The sequence below is a fragment of the Phyllobates terribilis genome, unplaced genomic scaffold (genome assembly GCF_046119375.1).
Source record: "Phyllobates terribilis strain yellow unplaced genomic scaffold, ASM4611937v1 Scaffold_9__5_contigs__length_417890890, whole genome shotgun sequence".
Taxonomy (NCBI): Eukaryota; Metazoa; Chordata; class Amphibia; order Anura; family Dendrobatidae; genus Phyllobates; species Phyllobates terribilis.
In genome coordinates, this window is record NW_027362769.1 from 108,498,281 (window position 1) to 108,524,021 (window position 25,741).

Sequence of the window (25,741 nt, forward strand, 5' to 3'; positions counted from 1 at the left end):
AAGGGAGCCACCGCTGCAGAGCAGTCCTCTCAAGCTGATGTTACTGCAGCAGGGATGGTGTGGCTCTCCACAGGAAGAGCTAGCTCCAGGGCAGTGTAGAAGATGTTGCAGGTTGTGCTGGGCGTTGTAGTACAGGGAGTGATGGCGCAGCAAGAAACACAGAGACAAGGTGGTGCAGTCCCAGGGTCTTTACTCACAGTTATTGCAGTCCAAGTTACAGAGCTCAATATAACTGTCCACGTCGTGCTGCGTTTACTCAGTGAGGGGTTCAATCCACCCTCAGACAGCTCCGGAGTACTTAGCAGGACCCCCTTCTGTGTCTTCTCTCTGGCTGTCTCCCTGAACCTCATACCAAGTGTCCCAGTCCAGTATCTGCAGGCTTTAGCGGGCGACGTCTGTTCCGTCCCCTGGGTCCTATGTAGCTACCTTCCTGGGGAGACTGGCATGGAATGTTGGCTACAGGACATGAAATACTGCAGCCTCCGGTTTCTAGTTAAGATATACAATCTTTTGCTAGTTGAGGGATCCGGTACCCTGTATGCAGCCTGACCCCTCCACCTCCCGGTAGATGCGAGCGTACGGATGGCCTCCTGCACGGCCCGTACCCCTAGGGTCCCTTCTTCCGTTCCTGGAGCCTTCCTGCTCCCTCTCCTCTCTTCTCTCCTCTCAGACTTGGGCCTCACTATCCAGGCCCGCTTCTGGAGCAGAGCTCCTCCAGAGCCTCCGCTCCTGTCACTTCTCCTCTGACTGGCATGTCTTTCTAAGATGGTGTCTGTACTCATATCTTTCTTCTATGTGCTTCCCTTAACTACTTCCTCCACCCACACCCACTACGTGGTTCCCCTATACTAGGTCCCCCCTCACTCCAGCCAGCCAGGGACCAGGGACTGTGCTCTCCCGTAGGAGCAATCTCGCCCTGCCCGCTGGAGTGTGGTGTAGTGAATGCAGGTGTTAGGGTCCTGAGCCATACTCCTTCCTTACCTGAGAGTGAGATACCACACCTCTGGGTGAGATGCAGTATCTCTGTGGCGACCGAACCCTCAGGGGTGCCACAGTGACATCTTGTTGATTGGTGGGAGCCGGACCTCAGGGACCCTCAGCAATCGGCGGAACTGGGCATTTACCTTTCCATTATACCGTGGTTACTGGTTAGAGATGTCAGAGGGGGCATGATAGGAGTGAGGGGCATTCAGCAGACCACCCGGGACAGCAGGGTGTAGACCCAAATCTGGGACTGTGTCGCTGCATTCGGGACAGTTGGGACCTCTGGATTTATTTTTTGTTAATTTATTCATAGTTGTAGAAGCCAGAACTTTAATTTTTACATAAGCTTCACTATATGAGGTTCTTCTTTTTTGTGTCTGCAAAGCACCAAACTGCACAGCAACAATCGTCTCTGGTTTTACTGATTTTTCCTTCATTTTTTATTATGCATATTCCCCCTTATTTGATGCGTTTTTGGTGCAAATTTGAAGTGTTTTTAATGCTTTTTTATAGTACAGAAAGCTTTGATTTGGCACTTAAATACGCGGCTGCATTTTTTTTTACATGCATAAAAGCCTATAAAGAAAAAAACAAGCACCAAAACTGCACAGTTGGACGCACACAGGCGCAGCTTTCATGAAATCACATCCACTTTGCTCGTACAGTTAAACGCAGCAGAATTTCTGCACAAAAAACGAGGCAACATTTATGCTGCGTGTGAACATGGCCTAAACTGTTCAAGCAAAGCGGATGTGACACCTGCTGAGACGTATGTGATACGCATGTATTGCGCGTGCACCTCGGCAGGTATGCAGGGTCATATTGTCATCGGCGCTATTCATTTGAAAGTTAATGACACTGGGATACCAGTCTGTCTCTGCTTTCAGCCATTATTCCTCCCCCATCTTTTAGCTGCAAAATGGTTTCCAATAGCAACCAATCAGATCCCTGCTAACGTTTTCTAAGCAGCACTGTAAATATGAAAGCTGGATCCTGATTGGTTGCTATGCGGACCACGCTTCTCTATGGGGAATTGCTCTTTGTGCAGTTGTCTGATCTGCTATAACATAGGCTCTATGTGATATAACATAGGCTCTATGTGATCTCCGTGTTCTGGGTGACAGGCCGGGCGCTGGTCGAGAGGTAGCGAGGATTTCCTGTTGCCAGGACAACGCAGGCAGCCGCCAGCCTGACCGCCGCCTCTGTCTGGTCATGTGGGGGGAAGCCAGCAAGATGGCGGCCGGGAGCCGGAGGGATGCGGTGTGACTGCGATCATCTCGGGTCGTCCATTCAGAGAGTCAGTGCTCAGGGGGCAGCAGTGCCGGCTCCTCTCCTCCTCCATGCTTCCCCTCTTTGTGCATTCAGGTGAGCAGAGCGCCGCCATGTCCCCGAGCTGCATGTGTCACCTGGCTCCATGGATGCTCTGCTGCACTGTAACTTTTATGTCTTTCAGTGATTTCCAGCGCAACTTGAAGACGTTAGATGCAGTGCAGCCCCCCGAGCCCCCTGCCCCGGCTGACCATGGCTCTGACGTTATTTGGTGAGTTGTTTTCTTCCATCCTTATCTATTGTTTCCTGCAGGCTCTGCCTCTGGGCGTGTGCTGCCCCTTTAATGGCTCATCCATTATTAGCCCTTACTGATCCATGATCTCGGGGGGCTGCGGCCATTGCCCTACCTCTGCCTGGGGGTCACATAACGAATGCATTAATATGTGCATGATCGCAGCACGGAGCCGTGTAGGACGTCCGTATTAACTGCAGGGCGATGCATGGTTGGCTCGTAGCACGGCTACTGCAATATTGCATGCAAAAGACAGAGGTGCGAGGCTCAGGAAAATTATAGGGGCTGTCCAGGTCTGTGGTCACTCTGTGCGCGCTGTCAGGATGTTCCAGTGCTGTGACTGCCAGTTTGTGACTTGCATACTTCCGGCCACATTCCGACTAGACGTGTCAGTTAACTTGTATTGAGCGCGGCCGCACACGTCTAGTCGCCACGTAACCACATATATGCAAATCACATACTTGCAGTGACGCACCTGCCAGCTCCAGGCACCGGAGAATCCTGACGGTGTGCAGTCCCGTACAGGGACTGCAGACTTGAACCCCCTTTAAAAGCAGCAGGTTTTTGCTATGTATCTGAGGACAGCATGAGGTAGGGGTTAAAACACAGAATTCAATGATGTGTCACATGTCAGGCTGTGTTCTGTTGTTTACTTACACTGCAGGTTTTATCACTAGGACATTATCATTGCTGTGACTAGCTTGTGCGCAGGCACTTGTCTGACACCGCCCCCTTCTGTGATAAGCGGCAAATTGTCAATAGACAATATACATAGAGAGCCTGGTGTGGGCGGGGCTAGCTTTCTCAGCTCTGCTGCATGCAACATCTAAGAACTGTGTCAGAACAGCTGAACCCAGTAATCTAAGTGATACATCTTTAGATTCAGCTTCTCTTTGCCTACATCAGGCTGCTTCCGGATGAGGTAGCAAAAACCTGCTGACAGATTCCCGTTAAAGCTGCGTGCATGTCACTATAAAATCACCATCATGGCTTAATTCATGTTCAATATGATGGATCTAAGCTGTGTGACCTCCATAAAAATGTTTACCGTGCACATTACATCAGGGCCATACATTAAAGGGGTTGTCCGGTTAAAAACAAGTTTTTCCTTTAAGCAGGATAGGTGACATGCTGATCGCTGTGGGTTCTAGCGGATGGATCCCCACCAATCGGCAATTCAGGATTTTTTTTTTTTCCCCCACCAGGAAATTTTATCCCTCTTACAAAAATAGTGCGGCACCACCGCTCCGTTTATTTCCTATGAAACTGCCAGAAAAAGTGCAGCGCTTGTAGCCCCCATAGGGAATGAATGGAGCGTTGATCGGACATGCATACTGCCGCTCCATTTTAAAAGTGCCTCTTCTGCCGATCGTTACCGGTTCCAGCAGTCAGACCTTCACTGATCAGCAAGGTATCGCCTATCCTTTTGGTAGGGGTTGACTTGTTTTCACTGGTAAACAGGAAAATGGGAGGGTAAAAAGGGCTCAAGCTTTACTTTTAAATATGCCAAAATGCAGCCATGACATGTGATTATGGCCCATCAAGCTGCATGCATGCCTAGCAGAGTGTGCATGTGTGTGGGTGGGTTTCTACTTTAGAGGGGTTTTTCCATCTCCAAGATCCTTTCCCAATATATAGTAGATGTAATATTAGCAAATACCTCTCTAATTAGAAATGTGGTATAGTTTTCCTGATTCGTGATGCCTCTTTCCTCATGTGCAGGCATTGCAGGACCATGGGTATCCTTGATTACGACCACTAGCAACTAGCTAACCAACTGTCACTATATCAGTGGTCGTAACCAAGGATACCTAAGGTCCTGCGATGCCCTGCACATGAGGAAAGAGACATAACGAATCAGAAAAACTATACTACATTTCTAATTGGAGGTATTTGCTAATATTATTATTATTATTATTACACCTACTATATATTGGGATAGGATCTTGGAGATGGGAATACCCCTTTAAGGACAGTGGACTCCACACTTTCTTAGATACCTAAAGAAGCAAACAAAACAGGCAATCCCCTGGTCCAGGGCCAATCCCTACACCGCTACTCGGGTCTCTGGTGTTTTGGCTGCAGCGGTGACATCTTATCAACAGCTGACCTCACCACTGCAGCCAATCAATGAGCTGAGTGGCTGTGGTAATGTAAACGGCACTAGAAGCTGAAGTGGTGATGCTCGTTGTCAACATGTACCCACTGCAGCCAAACACAGAGATTTTAGCAGCGCCGGCTCCCTGTCACTGGATTCAGGATTTGAGAACCTGCTCTGTTTATTGTTTTAGGTGTATAAGATCATTCACTTTTCTTAGAGTGGTAAACTCCTTTAAGACAAGGCATATCAAGAATTTACTTAATTGACTAAATAGTTGTTGCTGACTTCATTTTAGGGGCCGTATTGCAGGAATAGCACCTGACTTGCTCCTACTAATCCATGTGAGACCAGCTGTACAGTCGGGGGTCCTTACTTGGACGACGGGTTGATAATAGACATTTAATGACCCCAAGCTATTGGCTTCATGTATCTGTATCATTAGGGTGGAACATACGATTATCTGGCTTTGTTTGTTGCATTTGATTTACATTTGAATCGGGCTAATTGAGGATCCATTATGTGCCACCACTATATGACACCTATATTATAGATGTGTAATGGACTGTCCACATTAATGGAGTAAATGCACTTACTACAAGTGTAATTTAAGACGGGAACTATCTGTTTAGACTTTTGCTGTGATGAATGGGTTTCCATTTAGGGGTTAGAGATCAATGCACTGGCAGATGTCGGAGGAGGAGAGGAAATACTGGATATTTCACTGGGCAGATCTCCAGAGCTCATGATCTCAACAAATGCAATGATAAGGGTCTTATTACAGGGAATTTTACCAGAAATATTGTACTTGGGGGTTTAGAGAAGGTTTGGTGATTAGCTGTGGGCCCTACGGCCAGGGCCGGACTGGCTGTGGGCCCTACGGCCAGGGCCGGACTGGCTGTGGGCCCTACGGCCAGGGCCGGACTGGCTGTGGGCCCTACGGCCAGGGCCGGACTGGGGTGCTAAGGTCCCACCAGTAACACCGACTCTAGTGGCCCACTGTTCATATATAAATGTAAATATCACAATACCCTCATTCACAAATTTGCCTATATTTCTATATAATAATAATAAACAGGGTAGTTTGTTAAGTGAAGGTTGAGACGATGCCCTGTATATAGTGAAACAAATGTATTGTGCCAAGTACTTCTCATATAGGTGGAGTGGAGAGCCCATTCCTGCATGGGGGCCCACCAGAGGATTCTCCTGCTCTCCTGTGGGCCAGTCCGAGCCTTCCTACAGCTCCCATGATGGTTGTCACCAACTTTATTTTTAATGACAAACTTGTCTATTTTTTTTTTATATACATTTACCACTTCTATATTGAGCATAACTAGGTAGATTTTCTATTTAGAAGCCTTAAACTGGTCTATACCCCTTGTTGGAGCTTTTTGGACGGCCATATTGGTTGTCACCCGATTTATTTAAAAAAAAAAAAAAGCGAAAACCTTAATATGTCAAATAGAAGTGTTGTCTGTTACTTCATAGTATATTCTAGCTTGGTAATGATGATTTCCCTACCAAAAACCTTTATGGAATCGTGACCTAAAGTCTGACCTATGGAATATCCAGAAATGGCCGAATAACTGGACGTGGCACATGTTTACATAGTTTCGGTGACTTATTCAGAAAGTCACTACTTTTCTGTAGCTAACATGCCCTATAATGTACACTTTTCTGGTGAGAAAACTCCTGTCTGCACAAAACGACTGTTCAAACCAAGCTTGGCGTAGCCAAACAGCTCAGTACTCTTTCTCCCATACTTGTTTTCCTTCTGTGGCTCCTGTAAAGCCAGAGCTGTCAATCAAGAAAGAGGTGGGTGGAGATAGATGAAAAACAAATGGGTAGGAATGAGCACAAAACCGTGCACTGAGCAGCTGTGCTTGGTTTGCACAGTCATTTTTAAGACAATTAGTATTCATTGATCCATTCATGTGGCTATATTTTTTTGATCTGACTATTTAGAAATTCTACTTTTGCCCTAAAAAGTCTAATGTCTTGGTCATTAGTAAAGCTGGCTATACAGCAGTCAGCAAAAGGCACGTCCCCCCCCCCCACCCCCTGGCAGCTGTTCCTCCCACGCCCTGCCCCCATACATTTACCAGTGCACAATCCACAAGGAGACAACAGGAAACTTCTGCTGGTCCTTTTGGTGTCAGCTTGTCTCCTGTGAGAACTAAGGGGCTTCTCCTTGTGGAGAGTGACAAGCCAAGCATGGCATGTCAGATTGAGGAGACTTATCAGCCTTGCATGCATCTCTGGGAAATTAAATATGCAAATTGTCTCTTACGAGAGGAAGAGGATTAGAACTCTAGCACCGAGAACAAAATGTAGCATGCCCATCTGATATCGAGGGTCAGTCACAAGGCCCTATTAGATGGTTGGCTAATCACACTGACATCAGAGGGTTCAGCCGAGATAATCTTGTATATGGCTGCCTTAGAATTCCTTTAATCCAGCGGTTACAAATTTTAAAGCTGGCCATACACTTAGGATCGGCCTCAATGTGGCTGAATTATCGTCCGGACGATCTGACCATTGACATGCCAGTCTAAGCTTCCAGGTCTGGTATATAGGACAAAAAAAAGTAAATTGCTTGCAAAGTTGTGATTGATCCAGCCATCATGCAACGCACATCTAATTTTCAGCCGGTGATGAAAAATCCAACCTACATCACGGATCACTTTTTTTTTTTGTCACAATCTAGTCATTTGCATATGATTTTCAAAATGATGGTTGTTGGCGTTTATTTTATGTTCATAGCTTCTGTAAATTAATTTTTCTTATACTTTTTAAGTGGATAGACAGAAAAATAGGAACTGCTCCCACTCCCCCCAGTGTATAGTACTTGCTTTATTACTTCAGATGGAATTTTTTTCTGGCGGGATTTCTTACTGCGCGGCTATTGCGATTATTATTTTTTTTTATGGCTGTAGTAACCTGTTTTACCTCGACTATCGTGCAACCAAACATCTAGAGTTTAAGGGGGGTTTTCTGGATCTACAAAATTTTTAGGAAGGGATCTAACTGGTGGCTCATTAGCAGACTGAAGGGGTAATGACTGATAAATTTATTTGCATTTTTCAGTGAGAAATAAGTATTTGATCCCTCTGGCAAACAACACTTAATACTTGGTGGCAAAACCCTTGTTGGCAGCACAGCAGTCACCCTTTTTTTGTAGTTGATGATGAGGTTTGTGCACATGTCAGGAGGAATTTTGGTCCACTCCTCTTTGCAGATCATCTCTAAATCATTCATTTTGAGGCTGTCACTTGGCAACTCGGAGCTTCAACTCCCTCCATAAGTTTTCTATGGGATTAAAGTCTGGAGATTGGCTAGGCCACTCCATGACCTTACTGTGCTTCTTTTTGAGCCACTCCTTTATTGCCTTGGCTGTATGTTTTGGGTCATTGTCTTGCTGGAAAATCCAGCCACGACCCTTCTTCAATGCTCTTACTGAGGGAAGGAGGTTGTTGGCCAAAATCTCGCGATATATGACCCCATCCATCTTCCCTTCAGTATGGTGCAGTCATCATGTCCCCTTTGCAGAAAAGCACCCCCAAAGTATAATGTTTCCCCCACCATGCTTCACAGTTGGGACGATGTTCTTTGGGTTGTACTCATCTTTCTTCTTCCTCCAAACACGGCAAGTTGAGTTAATGCCAAAGAGCTCAATTTTTGTCTCATCTGACCACAGCACCTTCTCCCAATAACTCACAGAATCATCCAGGTGTTCATTGGCAAACCTCAGACGGGCCTGCACATGTGCCTTCTTGAGCAGGGGGACCTTGTGGGCACTGCAGGATTTTAAACCTCAAAATACAGCAGTAGGGGTTTTAGAAATAACTACACAAAAAAATAAATGTAAACACAAGCAGGTGTAGTGCTATAGAAATTTAAAACTTAACATTTATTACCACTAGATAAAATATGTGCAATATACAAGGACCTAAAAACACAGATGTACTGTCTGTGGTATTAGATAGCCAAAATACTTCCATATATTGTTGCGTCCAAAGATATAGATATATGTCATATAAGCATATTGTATCTCCGACGCAACCAAGAAAGTGTGGCAAAAAGAAAATGATGGAGCCTACGGGACACTATAACAACTTATTGTGTCTCAATATATGAGAACGCCCATCATACCGGTATATTGTGATGGGCTGGTGACCCTATGAGACTTGGTCTGCCCCCATTATATGGAGCTATTTTGAAGTCTGAGAGCAGGAACGGATGTCAAAATTGGTGAGGATGTTCCATTTCTATATATAGCAAGGTTAAATGGTTACCACTGATGGGGTTAATGTTTCTGCGTTCTCACATTCTGAGACACAATAAGTTGTTATAGTGTCCCGTAGGCTCCATCATTTTCTTTTTGCCACACTTTCTTGGTTGCGTCGGAGATACAATATGCTTATATGACATATATTTATATCTTTGGACGCAACAATATATGGAAGTATTTTGGCTATCTAATACCACAGACAGTACATCTGTGTTTTTAGGTCCTTGTATATTGCACATATTTTATCTAGTGGTAATAAATGTTAAGTTTTAAATTTCTATAGCACTACACCTGCTTGTGTTTACAAGGATTTTAAACCTAAAGGCGTAATGTGTTAGCAATGGTTTTCTTGGTTACTGTGGTCCCAGCTGCATGGAGATCACTAACAAATTCCCCCCATGTAATTTTAGTCTGATCTCTCACCTTCCTCATGATCAAGGATACCCCACGAGGTGAGATTTTGCATGGTGCTCCAGATCGATGACGATTGACAGTCATTTTGTATTTCTTCCATTTTCTTACTATTGCACCAACAGTTGTCTCCTTCTCACCCAACGTCTTACTTATGGTTTTATAGCCCATTCCAGCTTTGTGCAGGTCTATGATCTTGTCCCTGACATCCTTAGAAAGCTCTTTGGTCTTGCCCATGTTGTAGAGGTTAGAGTCTGACTGATTAATTGAGTCTGTGGACAGGAGTCTTTAATGCAGGTAACGAGTTGATTAGGAGCGTCTAACTGGTCTGTAGGAGCCAGAACTAATAATGGTTTGTAGGGGATCAAATACTTATTTCTCACTGCAAAATGCAAAAAAATGTATCTAATTTATACAATTTGATTTTTTTGGGGATATTCTATCTCTCAGTGTTAAAATTAACCTACCCCTAAAATTATAGACTGTTCATGTCTTTGTCAGTGGGCAAACTTACAGAAACAGCAAGGGATCAAATGCTTATTTCTCCCACCATGTGTGTGTACGTATGTACATACATATATACATACCACATGTGTATTTTAGGCCTAAATGGGCTTTTCTAGGACTACAATATCAGATCAGTAGGGTCTGACATCCCGTAGCCTCACCAATCAGCTGGATGACTGGGCTGACCTGCAGTAATAGGCAGCTTAGCCCATATATGATATATATTCTCTCACGTCTGTATATAACACCTGACTTTACTAGTATTGCCATTTTATGATCCAGTATTTCATGGTTCACTGGCCAATATATAGATGCATGGCTAGAGGAGTTGGGGGGAAAAAAATGACCTCTGTGAGCCAGGAGTTGTGACTTGCACTTAAACTAAGTGATATTTCAGCCAAGCGTGTCCTTTCCGGTAAATTAATTATCCATATGGTGCCACGACTAACATGTACACTGCACAGATGTCACCTTCTTGTGGCATATGCATCATAGTGAGGTCTGATCTCAGGCCAGATGCCATAAGGCTTGTGTGTGGTTTCCGGGGTAAACTTTCCTTTTGTTAACCTGTATTAGGCTGTGTGCCCACGATGCGTTTTTTAAGCGTTTCCGCAGTGGCAGAAACGCATGGTAGAAGGCTTGCCATGTCCCCCAATGATAATCCGCATGTGCTGTACACATGATGCGGAAATTTCCGCTGCGGATTATCATTGCGGAAAAAAACGCAGCACTACCAATTATTTTGCGGAAGCGCTGCGTTTTCGCCACCATTGACTTTCATTGGAACACATGGATTCCTCATCACTGCATCTGTAGATGCGGAATCCATGCTTTCTAATGTGCGGATGGTACCCGGGTCTGGAGAAGAGACTCTCCTCCGGACCCGGGTACCATAGAACCTGTGAAAAAAAAGAATAAAATAAATGTTATATTTACCTTCTGATGGCCCCCGCTGCGCTTGTCTTCGCTTGCCGGCAGATCGTGGTGGACTGGAGGACCTGCGCTGACGTCATAGTCATGTGACGGCAGGTCCTTCAGTGTACCGCGAGCTGCCGGCAAGCCAGGACGGAGCGAAGAAAGACTGCGGGGGCAATCGGAAGGTAAGTATAGATTTATTTTTTACCATTCTTTAAAGGTCACAGTATATAAATCCATGCCTTTTGCATGGATTTATATAGTGTGACCAAGTTGTCAAGCACTTTCCAAGTGATGCTAAAATCGCTTGGAAAGCGCTTGACAACCCGCATGCGGAAATGCATGTGAAGAACACTTCACTTCCGCATGTCCCTGGCAGGAAAACGCATGTGCAATCCGCATGTGCAATCCGCATGTGCAATCCGCATGTGCAATCCGCATGTGCAATCCGCATGTGCAATCCGCATGTGCAATTCGCATGTACAATCCGCATGTACAATCCGCATGTACAATCCGCATGCTTTTTTTCTGCCAGGGAGATGCAGAAACGCTCAGGAAAAAATCCGGAGCATTACCGCATCGTGGGCACATAGCCTTAGGTAGGTTATTTCTAGTTGAATAATCTACGGTAACTGTCATAATTAAGGAGCTTTTGTTAAAGGGAACCTGTCATTAGATCCATGTTGCCTGAACTATGGGCAGCATGAATCAGAGCCTGGCTGCACAATTGTAGCCTTATATGATGAAATGAAATAATGCAGCTTTTCTGAGAAATATGGTTTGAAAAACCGTCTGGCAACTATAGGAAAGGACCTGACTAGTGCAGATTGTCCCTTGGCTGGCTTTGTACTGTTCTAGTTTAACAGGTTTCTCCTATGTACATACAACATACATGGCGGAGACCTGTCAGTCAACTAGAGAAGCCAGCCAGCAACTGCACCCGACTAGCCCCGCACCCGACTAGTCCCGCACCAGCTTTGAAAAGTGTATTCACTGAAATACCGCAGCATTACGATTTACAACACACCCGTCTATAATGACAGCCAGTGTCTGATTCATGCTGCCCGTAGTTCAATCAGCATGTATTTACACATGCCCAATACTCATCTGTTAAAGGGAATCTGTAAGTAAGATCAACCTTCCTAAGGCGTTTATATAGGGCAGGCATTGTGGTCGTAAACTGTTGAATATAATGACACCTTGATATCTGCCATCTGATGTTTTACTCCAGAGAAATCCACATTTTTCTTAATATGCTTAATATGTAAATTAGCTGTTAAGATCCGGACATAGATCTCCCTAAGAATCTGGCTCCAGAGCTTATTTTAAATGAAGGGGAGGAGGGAAGCTTTACCAGAGTGAGACATGTAATGACTGACAGTCTGTTCTCTTGATTTACATGTCTCACACTAGCAACTCTCCCTTTCATTTAAAATAAGCTCTGGAAGCAGATTCTTGGGGAGATCTATGTCCGACCCATAGATCTTAACAGCTAATTTACATATCAAGAAAACCTTGAATTTCTGTGAAAGAGATATTGGATCATATACAGGGTTGGGCTGACCCACCAGAGAACCCGAGAATCCTCCGGTGGGCCCTGGCTTCTTCTTCAGGAGAGTTCATAGTGCAAACCTTGCAGCTGCTATGGGGCTCTTGAGTGGGGGAGAAAGGTGGACCCTCAGAATCAAATCCTCTGGTAGACCCAATGTTCTTCAGTCTGACACTGATCATGTTTATCAAGGTGTCATTGTATTCAGCTTCCTATGACCTGCAACCCAAATATACAGTTAGGTCCATATATATTTGGACAGAGACAACATTTTTCTAATTTTGGTTCTAGACATTACCACAATGAATTTTAAACAAAACAATTCAGATACAGTTGAAGTTCAGACTTTCAGCTTTCATTTGAGGGTATCCACATTAAAATTGGATGAAGGGTTTAGGAGTTTCAGCTCCTTAACATGTGCCACCCTGTTTTTAAAGGGACCAAAAGTAATTGGACAATTGACTCCAAGGCTATTTCATGGACAGGTGTGGGCAATCCCTTCGTTATGTCATTCTCAATTAAGCAGATAAAAGACCTGGAGTTGATTTGAGGTTGGTGCTTGCATTTGGAAGGTTTTGGTGTGAAGTAAACATGCGGTCAAAGGAGCTCTCCATGCAGGTGAAACAAGCCATCCTTAAGCTGCAAAAACAGAAAAAAAAACATCCGAGAAATTGCTACAATATTAGGAGTGGCAAAATCTACAGTTTAGTAGATCCTGAGAAAGAAAGAAAGCACTGGTGAACTCATCAATTCAAAAAGACCTGGGCGCCCACGGAAGACAACAGTGGTGGATGATCGCAGAATAATCTCCATGGTGAAGAGAAACCCCTTCACAACAGCCAACAAAGTGAACAACACTCTCCAGGAGGTAGGTGTATCAATATCCAAATCTACCATAAAGAGAAGACTGCATGAAAGTAAATACAGAGGGTTCACTGCACAGTGCAAGCCACTCATAAGCATCAAGAATAAAAAGGCTAGACTGGACTTTGCTAAAAAACATCTAAAAAAGCCAGCACAGTTCTGGAAGTACATTCTTTGGACAAATGAAACCAAGATCAACCACTACCAGAATGATGGAAAGAGAAAAGTATGGCGAAGGCGTGGTACAGCTCCTGATCCAAAGCATACCACATCATCTGTAAAATACGGCGGAGGCAGTGTGATGGCTTGGGCATGCATGGCTGCCAGTGGCACTGGGTCACTAGTGTTTATTGATGATCTGACACAGGACAGAAGCAGCCAAATGAATTCTGATGTATTCAGAGCCATACTGTGTGCTCAGATCCAGCCAAATGCAGCCAAACTGATTGGTCGTTGTTTCATACTACAGATGGACAATGACCCAAAACATAAAGCCAAAGCAACCCAGGAGTTTATTAAAGAAAATAAGTGGAATATTCTTGACTGGCCAAGTCAGTCACCTGATCTCAACCCAATTGAGCATGCATTTCACTTGTTAAAGACTAAACTTCAGACAGAAAGGCCCACAAACAAACAGCAACTGAAAACCACCGCAGTGAAGGCCTGGCACAGCATCAAAAAGGAGGAAACACAGCGTCTGGTGATGTCCATGAGTTCAAGACTTCAGGCAGTCATTGCCAACAAAGGGTTTTCAACCAAGTACTAGAAATGAACATTTTATTTACAATTATTTAATCTGTCCAATTACTTTTGGTCCCTTTAAAAACAGGGTGGCACATGTTAAGGAGTTGAAACTCCTAAACCATTCATCCAATTTTAATGTGGATACCCTCAAATGAAAGCTGAAAGTCAGAACTTCAACTGCATCTGAATTGTTTTGTTTAAAATTCATTGTGGTAATGTCTAGAACCAAAATTAGAAAAATGTTGTCTCTGTCCAAATATGTATGGACCTAACTGTATACTGCTTAGGAGGGTTGATCCTTCTGACAGATTCCCTTTAAATAGTCCTTGTACTTTCCACCTACTCGATCTCATTTCATAGATAGTGATTTGCAGATTTCCTAAGTTGCTCATTACTTAAAAATTACTTTTCTTACCCCCAAAAAATGACTCCAGTGTGCCAGCCACCAGGAGTATCTCTTCTAACTTGCTGTCAAGATTATTCTATCTCCAGCAGCAGAGACGCCAAGACGGATTACAAGAATTGGGTCTTTACCCCTCTCCCCCTCGCTCTTCTGTTAACCCCTTTAAAGATGCAGATACATTTTGCACTTTTTTCTTTACCCTTGTGTGTAAATGATGCATTACACAGATTATATACCGGTCTTTACAACTGTCCATCAGCAGCTCTACTCTCCCAGCAATGTCCTTATTTTTCCCAAGGTCTTTTAGATTTATCTAATTAATTGGAGATTTCTTACTGACAGTTTCTAGAATCCATCTTCATCTTCTTTTTCTTCTCTGGCAATGAGCAGCTTGGTTTGCAGCCGCTTCCTTAGTGTTTCCGTTTCTGTTCTCCAGTGACACAACAAGGGAAGGGTGAGTGAAAGTTTTCAGGTCGTATTGAATTGACAGGAAAGGAAGTGCTGATCCAAGCTGAATATAACAAACCCCAGCAGAAGGCAGCAGGTTATATAATCTAGTGTTAAATCAGATTGTTTCCGCTCTGCAGGGATCTGTACGTTTTTTTCTTTGTTACATTTGCTCTGATTATTTTGTATATTAGGAAATGGCACAAACAGCCATTCCCGGTATTTCTATATTATCAGTATTCCTCCCTTTATAAGCAGGGAAAGTTCAAGTCTAGAAGTTCTGCAAATTGATAAGGGTTGTTTTTTTTTTAACTTTTCTTTAAAGGGTATTCCCATCACCAAGATCCTATCCCAAAATGTAGTAGATGTTATAATATTACAAATACTTCCAATTAGAAATGTAGTATAGTTCTTCTGATTCACTATGTTGCTTACCCCATGTGCAGGGCATTGCAGTAGCTTAGGTATCCATGGTTACGACCACTTATTTAGTGACAGTTAGTGGTCGTAACCATGGATTTCTAAGCTACTTCCTTCAATGTCCTCCACATGGGGTAAGTGACATAGTGAATCAGGAGAACTATACTACATTTCTAATTTATATGTTTCTTTTCCCATATGAAGGACATTGCAGTAGCTTAGGTATCTATGGTTACAACCACTAGCAACTAGCTAACTAACTCTCACTACATGAGTGGTTGTAACCAAGGATACCTAAGCTACTGCAATGCTCTGCACATGAGGAAAGAGACATAGCGAATCAGAAGAACTATACTACATTTCTAATTGGAGGTATTTGCTAATATTGAGATAAGATCTTGGAGGTGGGAATACCCCTTTAAGTTTACACATAACCCCCACCCCAATGTGGTAAAAAAGGAAAAATCCCAAACCAGGAGGAGTCTGGCAGCGACTCTCTCGTCGAGAACACAGAAGTTCTCAGTAGACCGCGCTCTCCTGTGTGTGGAGGAGTCGGGAGATATAGCGGCCGGCAGCTATCTCTAGTGTATGGAGCCCTAAACCACTGACCGACTCCTTGGGTAATGGCTTATTGGGGATTAGAATGCTTAATCTTCCTCTCCCCCAATACCATCTGTCCAGGAAGAATTTGGAGACCCCCATACACATTAGGTCTGCTGAAAATGGCCAACTTTAATCTATGGTACGTGGCTTGTTTGCTCCACCATGCTCATCTTCTGCCTGTGCAGCTCTCCTGAACAGTCTGAATTAGTAAATGATTACATTTACCAGATAATGGAGCACTTTGCCTTAAAGGGGTATTTCCATCTCCAAGATCCTATCTAGTGATGAGCGAGCACGCTCGCCACTGCTCGGTACTCGCCCAAGCATCTCAGTACTCGAGATTATTTTCCATGTCTCTTACCCCATCTGCAGGGCGTTGCAGTAGGTTAGGTATCCATTGTTATGACCACTCATTTAGTGACAGCGGTTAGTGATCGTAACCATGGATTTCTAAGCTACTACAATGCCCTGCACATGGGGTAAGTGACATAGCGAACATAGAAGAACTATACTACATTTCTAATTGGAGGTATTTGCTAATATTATTATTGCACCTACTATGTATTGGGATAGAATCTCTGAGATGAGCATACCCCTTTAAGCCCCCTATGCGTACTAGATGGCTATCAGTGCTATATCAACTTAAGGCCCCTATACACAAGAGCACACGCCTAGGCCAATCACTCCTGTGTTGACTATGTGAGAGCAGCTGTCAGTCCTGTGGCAGTGGCTAATCTCCCACAGGATAACTGAAATACAATGGCCGGACCCTTCTCCTCCCTGACATCATCTTGTTACTGGAGAGTCGTGAGGCCCCCATACACATTAGACTGTCAGCTGACCCCACCAATACCGGCATGCTCGGCCCCCTGTAGTCGAGTTGTGTAGGGCCCTTTACTGTTTTGCTTTGTGACAATCCTCTGTTATTCTTCCTGAAAATTTATGCAAAAATTTACAAACTATAGAGACATAAAAAGGACTGGGGAAGTCGATAGGTCCTTTTGGGTTGTCCCGCTCAGAAGACTCCTTATTAAAACTTTGACGTCATAGAAGTCTGTATCACTGTATGAGACAAAGACTTCACCCAATTATCGCTGTGGGGGAAACATATGGCCTGCTGCAGCATTTACACTGATCGGTAGAGGGGTCAGACCTCATCTGGAATACTGTGTACAGTTTTGGGCACCACATTTTAAAAAAGACATAGACAAACTGGAACAAGTTCAGAGAAGAGCGACCAGAATGGTGACTGGTCTGCAAACCATGTCCTATGAGGAACGGTTGCAGGATTTGGGAATGTTTAGCTTGCAAAAAAGAAGACTGAGAGGAGACTTAATAGCTGTCTACAAATATGTCAAGGGCTGTCACATTGTAGAAGGATCATCTTTATTCTCATTTGCACAAGGAAAGACTAGAAGCAACGGGATGAAACTAAATGGGAGGAGACACAGATTAGATATTAGAAAAAACTTTTTGACAGTTAGGGTGATTAATGAGTGGAACAGGCTGCCACGAGAGGTGGTGAGTTCCCCTTCAATGGACGTCTTCAAACAGAGGCTGGACAGACATCTGTCTGAGATGATTTAGTGAATCCTGCTTTGAGCAGGGGGTTGGACCAGATGACCCAGGAGGTCCCTTCCAACTCTGCCATTCTATGATTCTATGACAACCACTCATTGCAATGAAGTCGTCCGGTCCATTGACTGACAGTGGGACGACCTTATTTAAAGAAAAACGGGTTGCCTCGATGACATGTTCCCTCTGAAAAACTGACAGAAAATGCAGTAAATTTCCTTGCTTAAGAGGGCAATTTTTGATAATGATATATTACATTAAACACAGTATTCCAACCACAGCACCCGTGTAATAATATATTTAAGGTGACCATCAACCAGGAACTGCATGCTCATAACGTGCACTTTGGGGGTCACATTTAGCGCCCCCTAATTCACTAGTCATTACAGCATCGATTACATGTGTCGATCTCTATACGGGAGGGTTGTGCCAGGTCACAGCTATTGAATAGTCCTGCCGTGGGGATTAATCCACCATTATGCTGCTTTCATAAGGTCTTTGTGCCCGTGTACCCTGTGACATGGCAGACCATTAGGGTGTTATTTCATGGTGTACATCTGTCAGTGATGCTAATCCCATTTCATGTTTAGATCTGCTCCTCTGCCATTGTGACCAGACTTAATTAAAGCCCAATTTTGTGAGGTCACTGGTATAAAGAGAAGACTTTGTGATCTGTACTTCACTTAGTGGATGGTGGCCAAAAGCTGACGGATGTTGTCTGCATGTCTATCGTCTCATGGATAATAATATTTTTTCTAGAATCAGTTTTTAATCTTCTATGGAGTCATGCTGTATAAATGTGTATTGTGAAGATCGGTTCCTGCACCCATATTTTACCTTAAAATATATCTCTTCCCCCTCTGCTTGTACATTCACTGCTTTACTTTTCTTACAACATTTAAACTGGACATTTAAAGAAGCACTCCTCCCATTATAGTTTTTATCTTAATATATTGCAGTCATCATATTAGATAGCACTGTGTACTTACAATTTCTCATGTTGCCTTTCTACCCAATTAATTCTTCTCTTTTCTCTGCTCTATGTAGAAACAGGAAGTCTCTAGTCCCTGCATAAATCATCCCCCCCTTCACCTCCTGACCCAGCTGCTTCCTCCTCCCCTTGCTAAGGACTTTTGCAGTGATGACTCATGCAAGGAAAATTGACCTCCTGTTTCTACATAGAACTTAGAAGGATTCGGCAAGTCAGTTTTTAATCACGTGATGTCATAGACCTAATGGAAAGAGAAGAATTAGCTGGGTAGAAGGGAAAAATGAGCAGTTGTGAGTACACAGTGCTATATAATATGATGATTGCAATATATTAAGAGGATAAAATCTTTGAAGGGAGGAGGGCGTCTTTAAATTATTTTACAGCCTCTCACACATATATGTAAAAGTTTTGTTTGGTTCACGGAAAACTTATGTGAAACAAAATTAACTAGAATTACAAATGTAACAGTGTGGGGAGGTGAATTGCAGGACTGTGGAGTCAGTAAGCCAAACCCCATGGCACTGACTCCACGACTCAGACTCCCTCATACATGGCTCATGTTTAAGTGATAAATCTCCGCTAAAAGTCTAGACCCTTAGATCAGGAATAGAACAGACATTTATAGGACATTTCATAACTTTCCCAAATTCTTAGGAAAAATTATTCCTTACAAACTGCATTGAACTACTGTACCCAATTTATTATATATTTTCAGAGTCGGTCCCTTGTACCGACTCCACCAAAATGGGCTACGACTCCCGACTCCACAGCCCTCGTGAATTGTTCAGGAAAAGTATAATTAAGACATTGGCAGAGCATTGAGTTTGTAAGACACTGTTTACTTTCACACTTTGGTCTGCCATTGAGTTGCTCACTCATTGTTCAATTTCACACCTTGGTGTGCCACATGCATTGTTCAATTTCACACCTTGGTCAGCCAATGTTTACTTTTTAATCATCCCTAATTTAATTAAACTATACTAATCCTAACTGCCATCTCGGGTAACCAAGACAAGATGGTTAAAACTTGGGAAAATCACAAGAATAAATGGATTTCACATACTGGTGTACTTGCTTTTTTTAACTAAAAACACAGCAAAACCTGATACCTGCGTTTTTCAACTACCTATTGCTTTCGATGGATGAAAACTGCTGAAAGAAGTGACATGCTGTATTGTGCAAAAAAAACATGCAAAGCACAAAATACTGAGGACAAAAAAACAAGCAAGTTACTGCACACGCTAGAGATATGCCATCACTTGCTGCAGCTTTATAGCTTAGGGTTCCTGTAATACAGTATACATCATAAAATACATCTTTACATGTATGTACTTACTATTGTAGCCTGTAATTTACATTTTTTTTCTTTTTTCAGATAATGATGAGTACAGGCCTCCTGTGTGGAAGTCTTACTGTAAGTATACTGGAATATATCTGATATTCTGCACCAGGACAGAACATATTGCCCCACACCGGAGAGATCATGCGTCAGAGCAGCTGCCGTAAGGCTGTAATCAGAGGCAAACAGGATATCTATATAAAAACAGCAATAATGAGAAAATTAATAAGGCATAGATACAATTAAAGGCATATTCCACTTTCTAAGAAGAAATGTGTCATCTATTGGAGGTGGTTACACTAGAGGTCCACGAGTTGCGGTCTAATACACCGCCTGTCAGTTTAACATTGACGTATAGCGTGGTGGTTTATGTTAGCGATGGAACAATCACATGGAAAAGTCCCCCTTTGGGACAAATAAATATTAATAAATAAAAGCTGTAGCTGTACAAAAAAATGTAAAAGAATAAAACCCACAAATTGCTATTTTAATAAATATTTCTTATAGGCGAAACAAAAGTACAAAGAAATAAGACATATTTTATATTACTGCTTTGAATACGGTGACCAAAAATATAAATTATTTTTTAAAAATGAACTTTTTCTGCGAAAAAGTAATAACACTATAACAAAAAAAGAACTTTCCAGAATTGCTCTGTTTTATATCTTGCATGTCCTACAATGGCAGTAAGGAAAATTACTTCTTGATGCCCACCCCGAGTACCCAACCCCCAAAGTTCTCGCAGACATTAAAAAATATATATATCTCTATCTATCTATCTCAAAATATAGAAACATATAAACAAATTATTTTTTAAAGTTATTTATCCATATGCATATATGTTCAAAAGTAGTAAAAAATTATAAATTTGGAAATTTGGTATTGCCATAATTGTTCTAACCCACGGAATAAAGGTAAAATGTCATTTATACTGTACAGAAGTAAGTGGGAGAATTGCTATTGTTTTCCTTCCCATGAACAATTACTAGAAGTTAATAAGTTTATATGTACTGCAAAAAAAAAAAAATCTTTCCCTCCCCCCACCCAAAAAAAAACTGAAAAAACTTGCATGCACCTATTTAGTTAGGGGAAAAGAAAGTTGTGGATAACCAATATGTGACAAGTGGCGAAAAAAAAAATGACTTATCCAAAAGTGGGCGTGTCCTGAAGGGGTTAAAGTTACCAATGGGATCCTCTCTTGATAAAAGAATATGAAAATTGTCTCTTCAGTGAGGAAGAGGACAGGAACTGTAGCGCCACCTATTGGAAGTAGCAATCCTACAAGTTAATATCGACCCTTTAACGAGCCTTGCAATATGACTTAGGATAAAAGCCAAACCAGAACCTCAATTTGCAGACAGTGTTTCTGGTTTGGCTTTTATCCTAAGTCATATTGCAAGGCTCGTTAAAGGGTCGATATTAACTTGTAGGATGGCTACTTCCAGTAGGTGGCGCTACAGTTCAAGTCCTCTTCCTCTCTGAAGAGGGAATTTTAATATTTAATTTGCCAAAGGAGCATGCAAGGCCTTTAAGTCTCCTCATTCTGGCGTGCCGGACCTGGCATGTCATTCTCCACAAGGAGAAAACGTACCCCTTAGATCCTAGATAAAAGAAGGTACTTTTACCCTTGGATCTGTCTTCTGCACCAGCCATGTCGCTCTGATCATCTCCAGCCTGGTGGTCTCCTCCAGTCTGTACTAGTTACCTCCCAACCACCAGTTGCCTGTTTCGTCAACCAAATGTTTGTAATCTATAACCCGGAAATTTGTGTGAATCAGGAAGGAAATAATTGAATGGATGCTGCTATTATAAGCAGCGAGACAAACACAGATGTGAGGACTATGATGTCTCCCCATTGTCGCAGTGATGAGCGCCGCCAAAAGGTTTCATGGAATAAAATGAGGAAAAATATAGGGGACAACACCCTTCCTGGCTCACAACACTTAGAAGAAGCTGGAACGTTGATCAGCTTCTTTGTGGAGCTGTAGCACTAGAGATCCATCGTCTCTCCTATAATAATGGGGGATACATTTAGTCATAACTTTTTAAAAACAAATTAATAACTAGTTGAACTTGTGACATTAAAAGCTTTTACGACCCAATTATTTTTTTTTCCTTTGTGTTTATTTTTGTTACATTTTTGTTTCTATCTTGTTTTTCATTTGCAACAACCTCCTTAAATTTGCACCTTTTTTTTGGTCTATGTTTCTTTTTCTAAATGTTTGCAGCTGATTCATTAATTGCGATTTAAAACAAAACAATTTTTTTTCTGCAAATGCACTCCCATACCCCCCCTCTAACAACCTCAAGAGTGATTTTTATGTACCTCCAAATTCCCCATTCCCCTGCAAATTTTGCAACAATTTAGTAGAACATGCAACTTTTTTCCACTTTAAAGTTGCAAGAAATGTTAAAGACAAAAATAAAGGGCATATTTAATTTTGCTCAAAACTCATGTCCCACTTTCACCATTTTCAAGAATTTATCACGAAAGAAACTCCAGAATGCCACCAGACAAAAAAAAGTGACTTATCGAAGCCCTCCTCCCATCAAGTTGTTTTCTTCTTACTATATTGCAATCATCTTATTATATAGCACTGTGTACTTACAATTGCTCATTTTACCTTTCTACCAGATAATTCTTCTCTTTCCATTAGGTCTATGACATCATGTGATTAAAAACTGACTAGCCGAATCCTTCTAAGCTTTATGTAGAAACTGAAGGTCCCTCTTCCCTGCATGAGTCATCACTGCAAAAGTCCCTGGCAGTGGAGGAGGGAGCAGCTGGGTCAGGAGCTTAAGAGTGATAAATGCAGGGACAAGAGACTTCCTGTTTCTACATAGAGAAGAATTAGTTGGGTAGAAAGGTAAAATGAGCAATTGTAAGTACACCATGCTATATAATATGATGACTGCAATATATTAAGATGATAAAAACTTTGATGGGAGGAGGAGGGCTTCTTTAATATGTGCTACACACATTTCCAGGAATGAACAGTTACTAATCCGAAGTGCAAGCTCTCCATTTATTCATACCTTTCCAGGAGGAATAATATAGGAATGACACAATACTGGGAAGGATCAGGATCTTATAAGATTAATTCTTTGGGAAGCTCCTCATTCTGTAACAGACATGTCCGGACTGCGTTCTTGAACGTATACGCCGGCGGTGGTCGTCACAGTTGCTGTGTGTGAACATGGCTAAGGCCCCACTCGCATGCATGGTCTGCAAAAAAAAGTGCCTCTAATCAGTGCAAACTCTTAAACCCTGCAGATGGGGAGCAGTCTGCTGCATTAATCAGGTTATGGAGTTTCAGTATAAGAATTGTAATTACGGTGTTCTTCTTCTTAGTGTATCAGCTGCAGCAGGAAGCTCCTCACCCCAGAAGGATCACCTGCACACGGGAGGTGAGTGCCCATCTTACTGTAAGCAATAGGTGCAGAATAAAATCTTTTTGTTCAGTTCACTTTGCTGCTAGGTGCTTTTCCAGTTATTCCTCATGATCCGCTCATTCCTATGCACACCCAGTTTGACTGAACGTGCATATGTATCAATAGAACCGCTCTGGTAGCTTATCTCCGTCCAGAACAAAGGCTTGAGCATGTTAAAATCCAACATGCCCAATCCTTCTTTCCCCTAACATCTGCTGTCGGGGGACTGTTGGGACGTCCCCACACAACTTAGGCCGGATTCACACATACATGTCTTGCGTTGTGAGTACGGATCATAATGCACGGGTCTCTTGACCCAAACTTGACAGTGCTCATTCAGACATCCGATTTTCATGCACAGTACAGACCAAAAGTTTGGACACACCTTCTCATTTAAAGATTTTTCTGTATTTTCATGACTATGAAAATTGTACATTCACACTGAAGGCATCAAAACTATGAATTAACACATGTGGAATTATATACGTAACAAAAAAGTGTGAAACAACTGAAAATATTTCTTATATTCTAGGTTCTTCAAAGTAGCCACATTTTGCTTTGATGACTGCTTTGCACACTCTTGGCATTCTCTTGAGCTTCAAGAGTTAGTAATCGGAAATGGTCTTCACTTCACAGGTGTGCCCTGTCAGGTTTAATAAGTGGGATTTCTTTCCTTATAAATGGGGTTGGGACCATCAGTTGTGTTGTGCAAAAGTCAGTTGGATACACAGCTGATAGTCCTACTGAATAGACTGTTAGAATTTGTATTATGGCAAGAAAAAAGCAGCTAAGTAAGGAAAAACGAGTGGCCATCATTACTTTAAGAAATGAAGGTCAGTCAGTCTGAAAAATTGGGCAAACTTTGAATGTGTCCCGAAGTGCAGTTGTAAAATTCATCAAGCGCTACAAAGAAACTGGCTCACATGAGGACCGCCCCAGGAAAGGAAGACCAAGAGTCACCTCTGCTTCTGAGGATAAGTTTATCCGAGTCACCAGCCTCAGAAATCGCAGGTTAACAGCAGCTCAGATTAGAGACCAGGTCAATGCCACACAGAGTTCTAGCAGCAGACACATCTCTACAACAACTGTTAAGAGGAGACTTTGTGCAGCAGGCCTTCATGGTAAAATAGCTGCTAGGAAACCACTGCTAAGGACAGGCAAGAAGCAGAAGAGACTTGTTTGGGCTAAAGAACACAAGGAATGGACATTAGACCAGTGGAAATCTGTGCTTTGGTCTGATGAGTCCAAATTTGAGATCTTTGGTTCCAACCACCGTGTCTTTGTGCGACGCAGAAAAGGTGAACGGATGGACTCTACATGCCTGGTTCCCACCGTGAAGCATGGAGGAGGAGGTGTGATGGTGTGGGGATGCTTTGCTGGTGACACTGTTGGGGATTTATTCAAAATTGAAGGCATACTGAACCAGCATGGCTACCACAGCATCTTGCAGCGGCATGCTATTCCATCCGGTTTGCATTTAGTTGGACCATCATTTATTTTTCAACAGGACAATGACCCCAAACACACCTCCAGGCTGTGTAAGGGCTATTTGACCAAGAAGGAGAGTGATGGGGTGCTATGCCAGATGACCTGGCCTCCACAGTCACCAGACCTGAACCCAATCGAGATGGTTTGGGGTGAGCTGGACCGCAGAGTGAAGGCAAAAGGGCCAACAAGTGCTAAGTATCTCTGGGAACGCCTTCAAGATTGTTGGAAGACCATTTCCGGTGACTACCTCTTGAAGCTCATCAAGAGAATGCCAAGAGTGTGCAAAGCAGTCATCAAAGCAAAAGGTGGCTACTTTGAAGAACCTAGAATATAAGACATATTTTCATAGTCATGAAAATACAGAAAAATCTTTAAATGAGAAGGTGTGTCCAAACTTTTGGTCTGTACTGTACATGTGCAATCCATGTTTTTCACGGATAGCACTTATACCTATGATAGTCTATGGGGCCATTTACATGTCTGTGATTGTTCGCGGTCCGAGCTTAAAATCGCAGAGACATGTCCGATTTTGATCCGAGGGTCAGATGAAAATCGGCAATGCAAGTAAGTGGGTCCGTTAAAGAGTTCTTGAATTGTTGTTAGTTTTGCTGTTTCAGTTCCGTACACTGCTGTATGCAAAATATTACTGTTCATACATGATGACCGCTTGTGAATAAAACAGAAGGTTCTGGATTTTAGCTGCTCTTTTTTTTTTTTTATATTACTCATTCACAATAACCAGTAGGTGGCAGCATAGACCAAATTTAAATAATATTGGAGTCATGGAACAATTTTGTGGTTTTCCCAGTATCAACCAGTAGCTTTCAGACAGATAACCCGGTATTTCATGGTATATTTTTACCTTTATGCACTTTTTTTTCCTAAAAAAAATAAATAAATTACTATATTAAAAATTCACTAACCAATATAAATGAGACTGTAATATAAGGCTCCTACTTCAAAAGGATATTTTCTTAAACAGAAGCGACATCACAAAGTTAAATAAATTGTGCTTTTCCTATTAGTATTAGTCCAGTAATCAGGATATTGTCTTCAAAGATCTTTTCCTGCAGTCAAAATGAATTTCTTTGGATGAGCCACGTATTCCTGTAGTTCATG

At 42.5% G+C, this 25,741-nt stretch overlaps 1 protein-coding gene across 1 annotated transcript in view; it reads left to right on the forward strand.

Annotated features, from left to right (window-relative positions):
- The first annotated feature begins 2,030 nt into the window (after window positions 1-2,030).
- CHN1 (chimerin 1) overlaps window positions 2,031-25,741 on the forward strand; it is a 120,491-nt gene continuing 96,780 nt past the window's right edge. Inside the window, exons 1-4 of the mRNA XM_073646898.1 lie at window positions 2,031-2,349; window positions 2,438-2,524; window positions 19,739-19,777; window positions 23,055-23,110. Of these exons, the coding sequence (XP_073502999.1) occupies window positions 2,467-2,524; window positions 19,739-19,777; window positions 23,055-23,110 (153 nt within the window). The 5' untranslated portion in view covers window positions 2,031-2,349; window positions 2,438-2,466. The remainder of the gene's footprint in view (window positions 2,350-2,437; window positions 2,525-19,738; window positions 19,778-23,054; window positions 23,111-25,741) is intronic.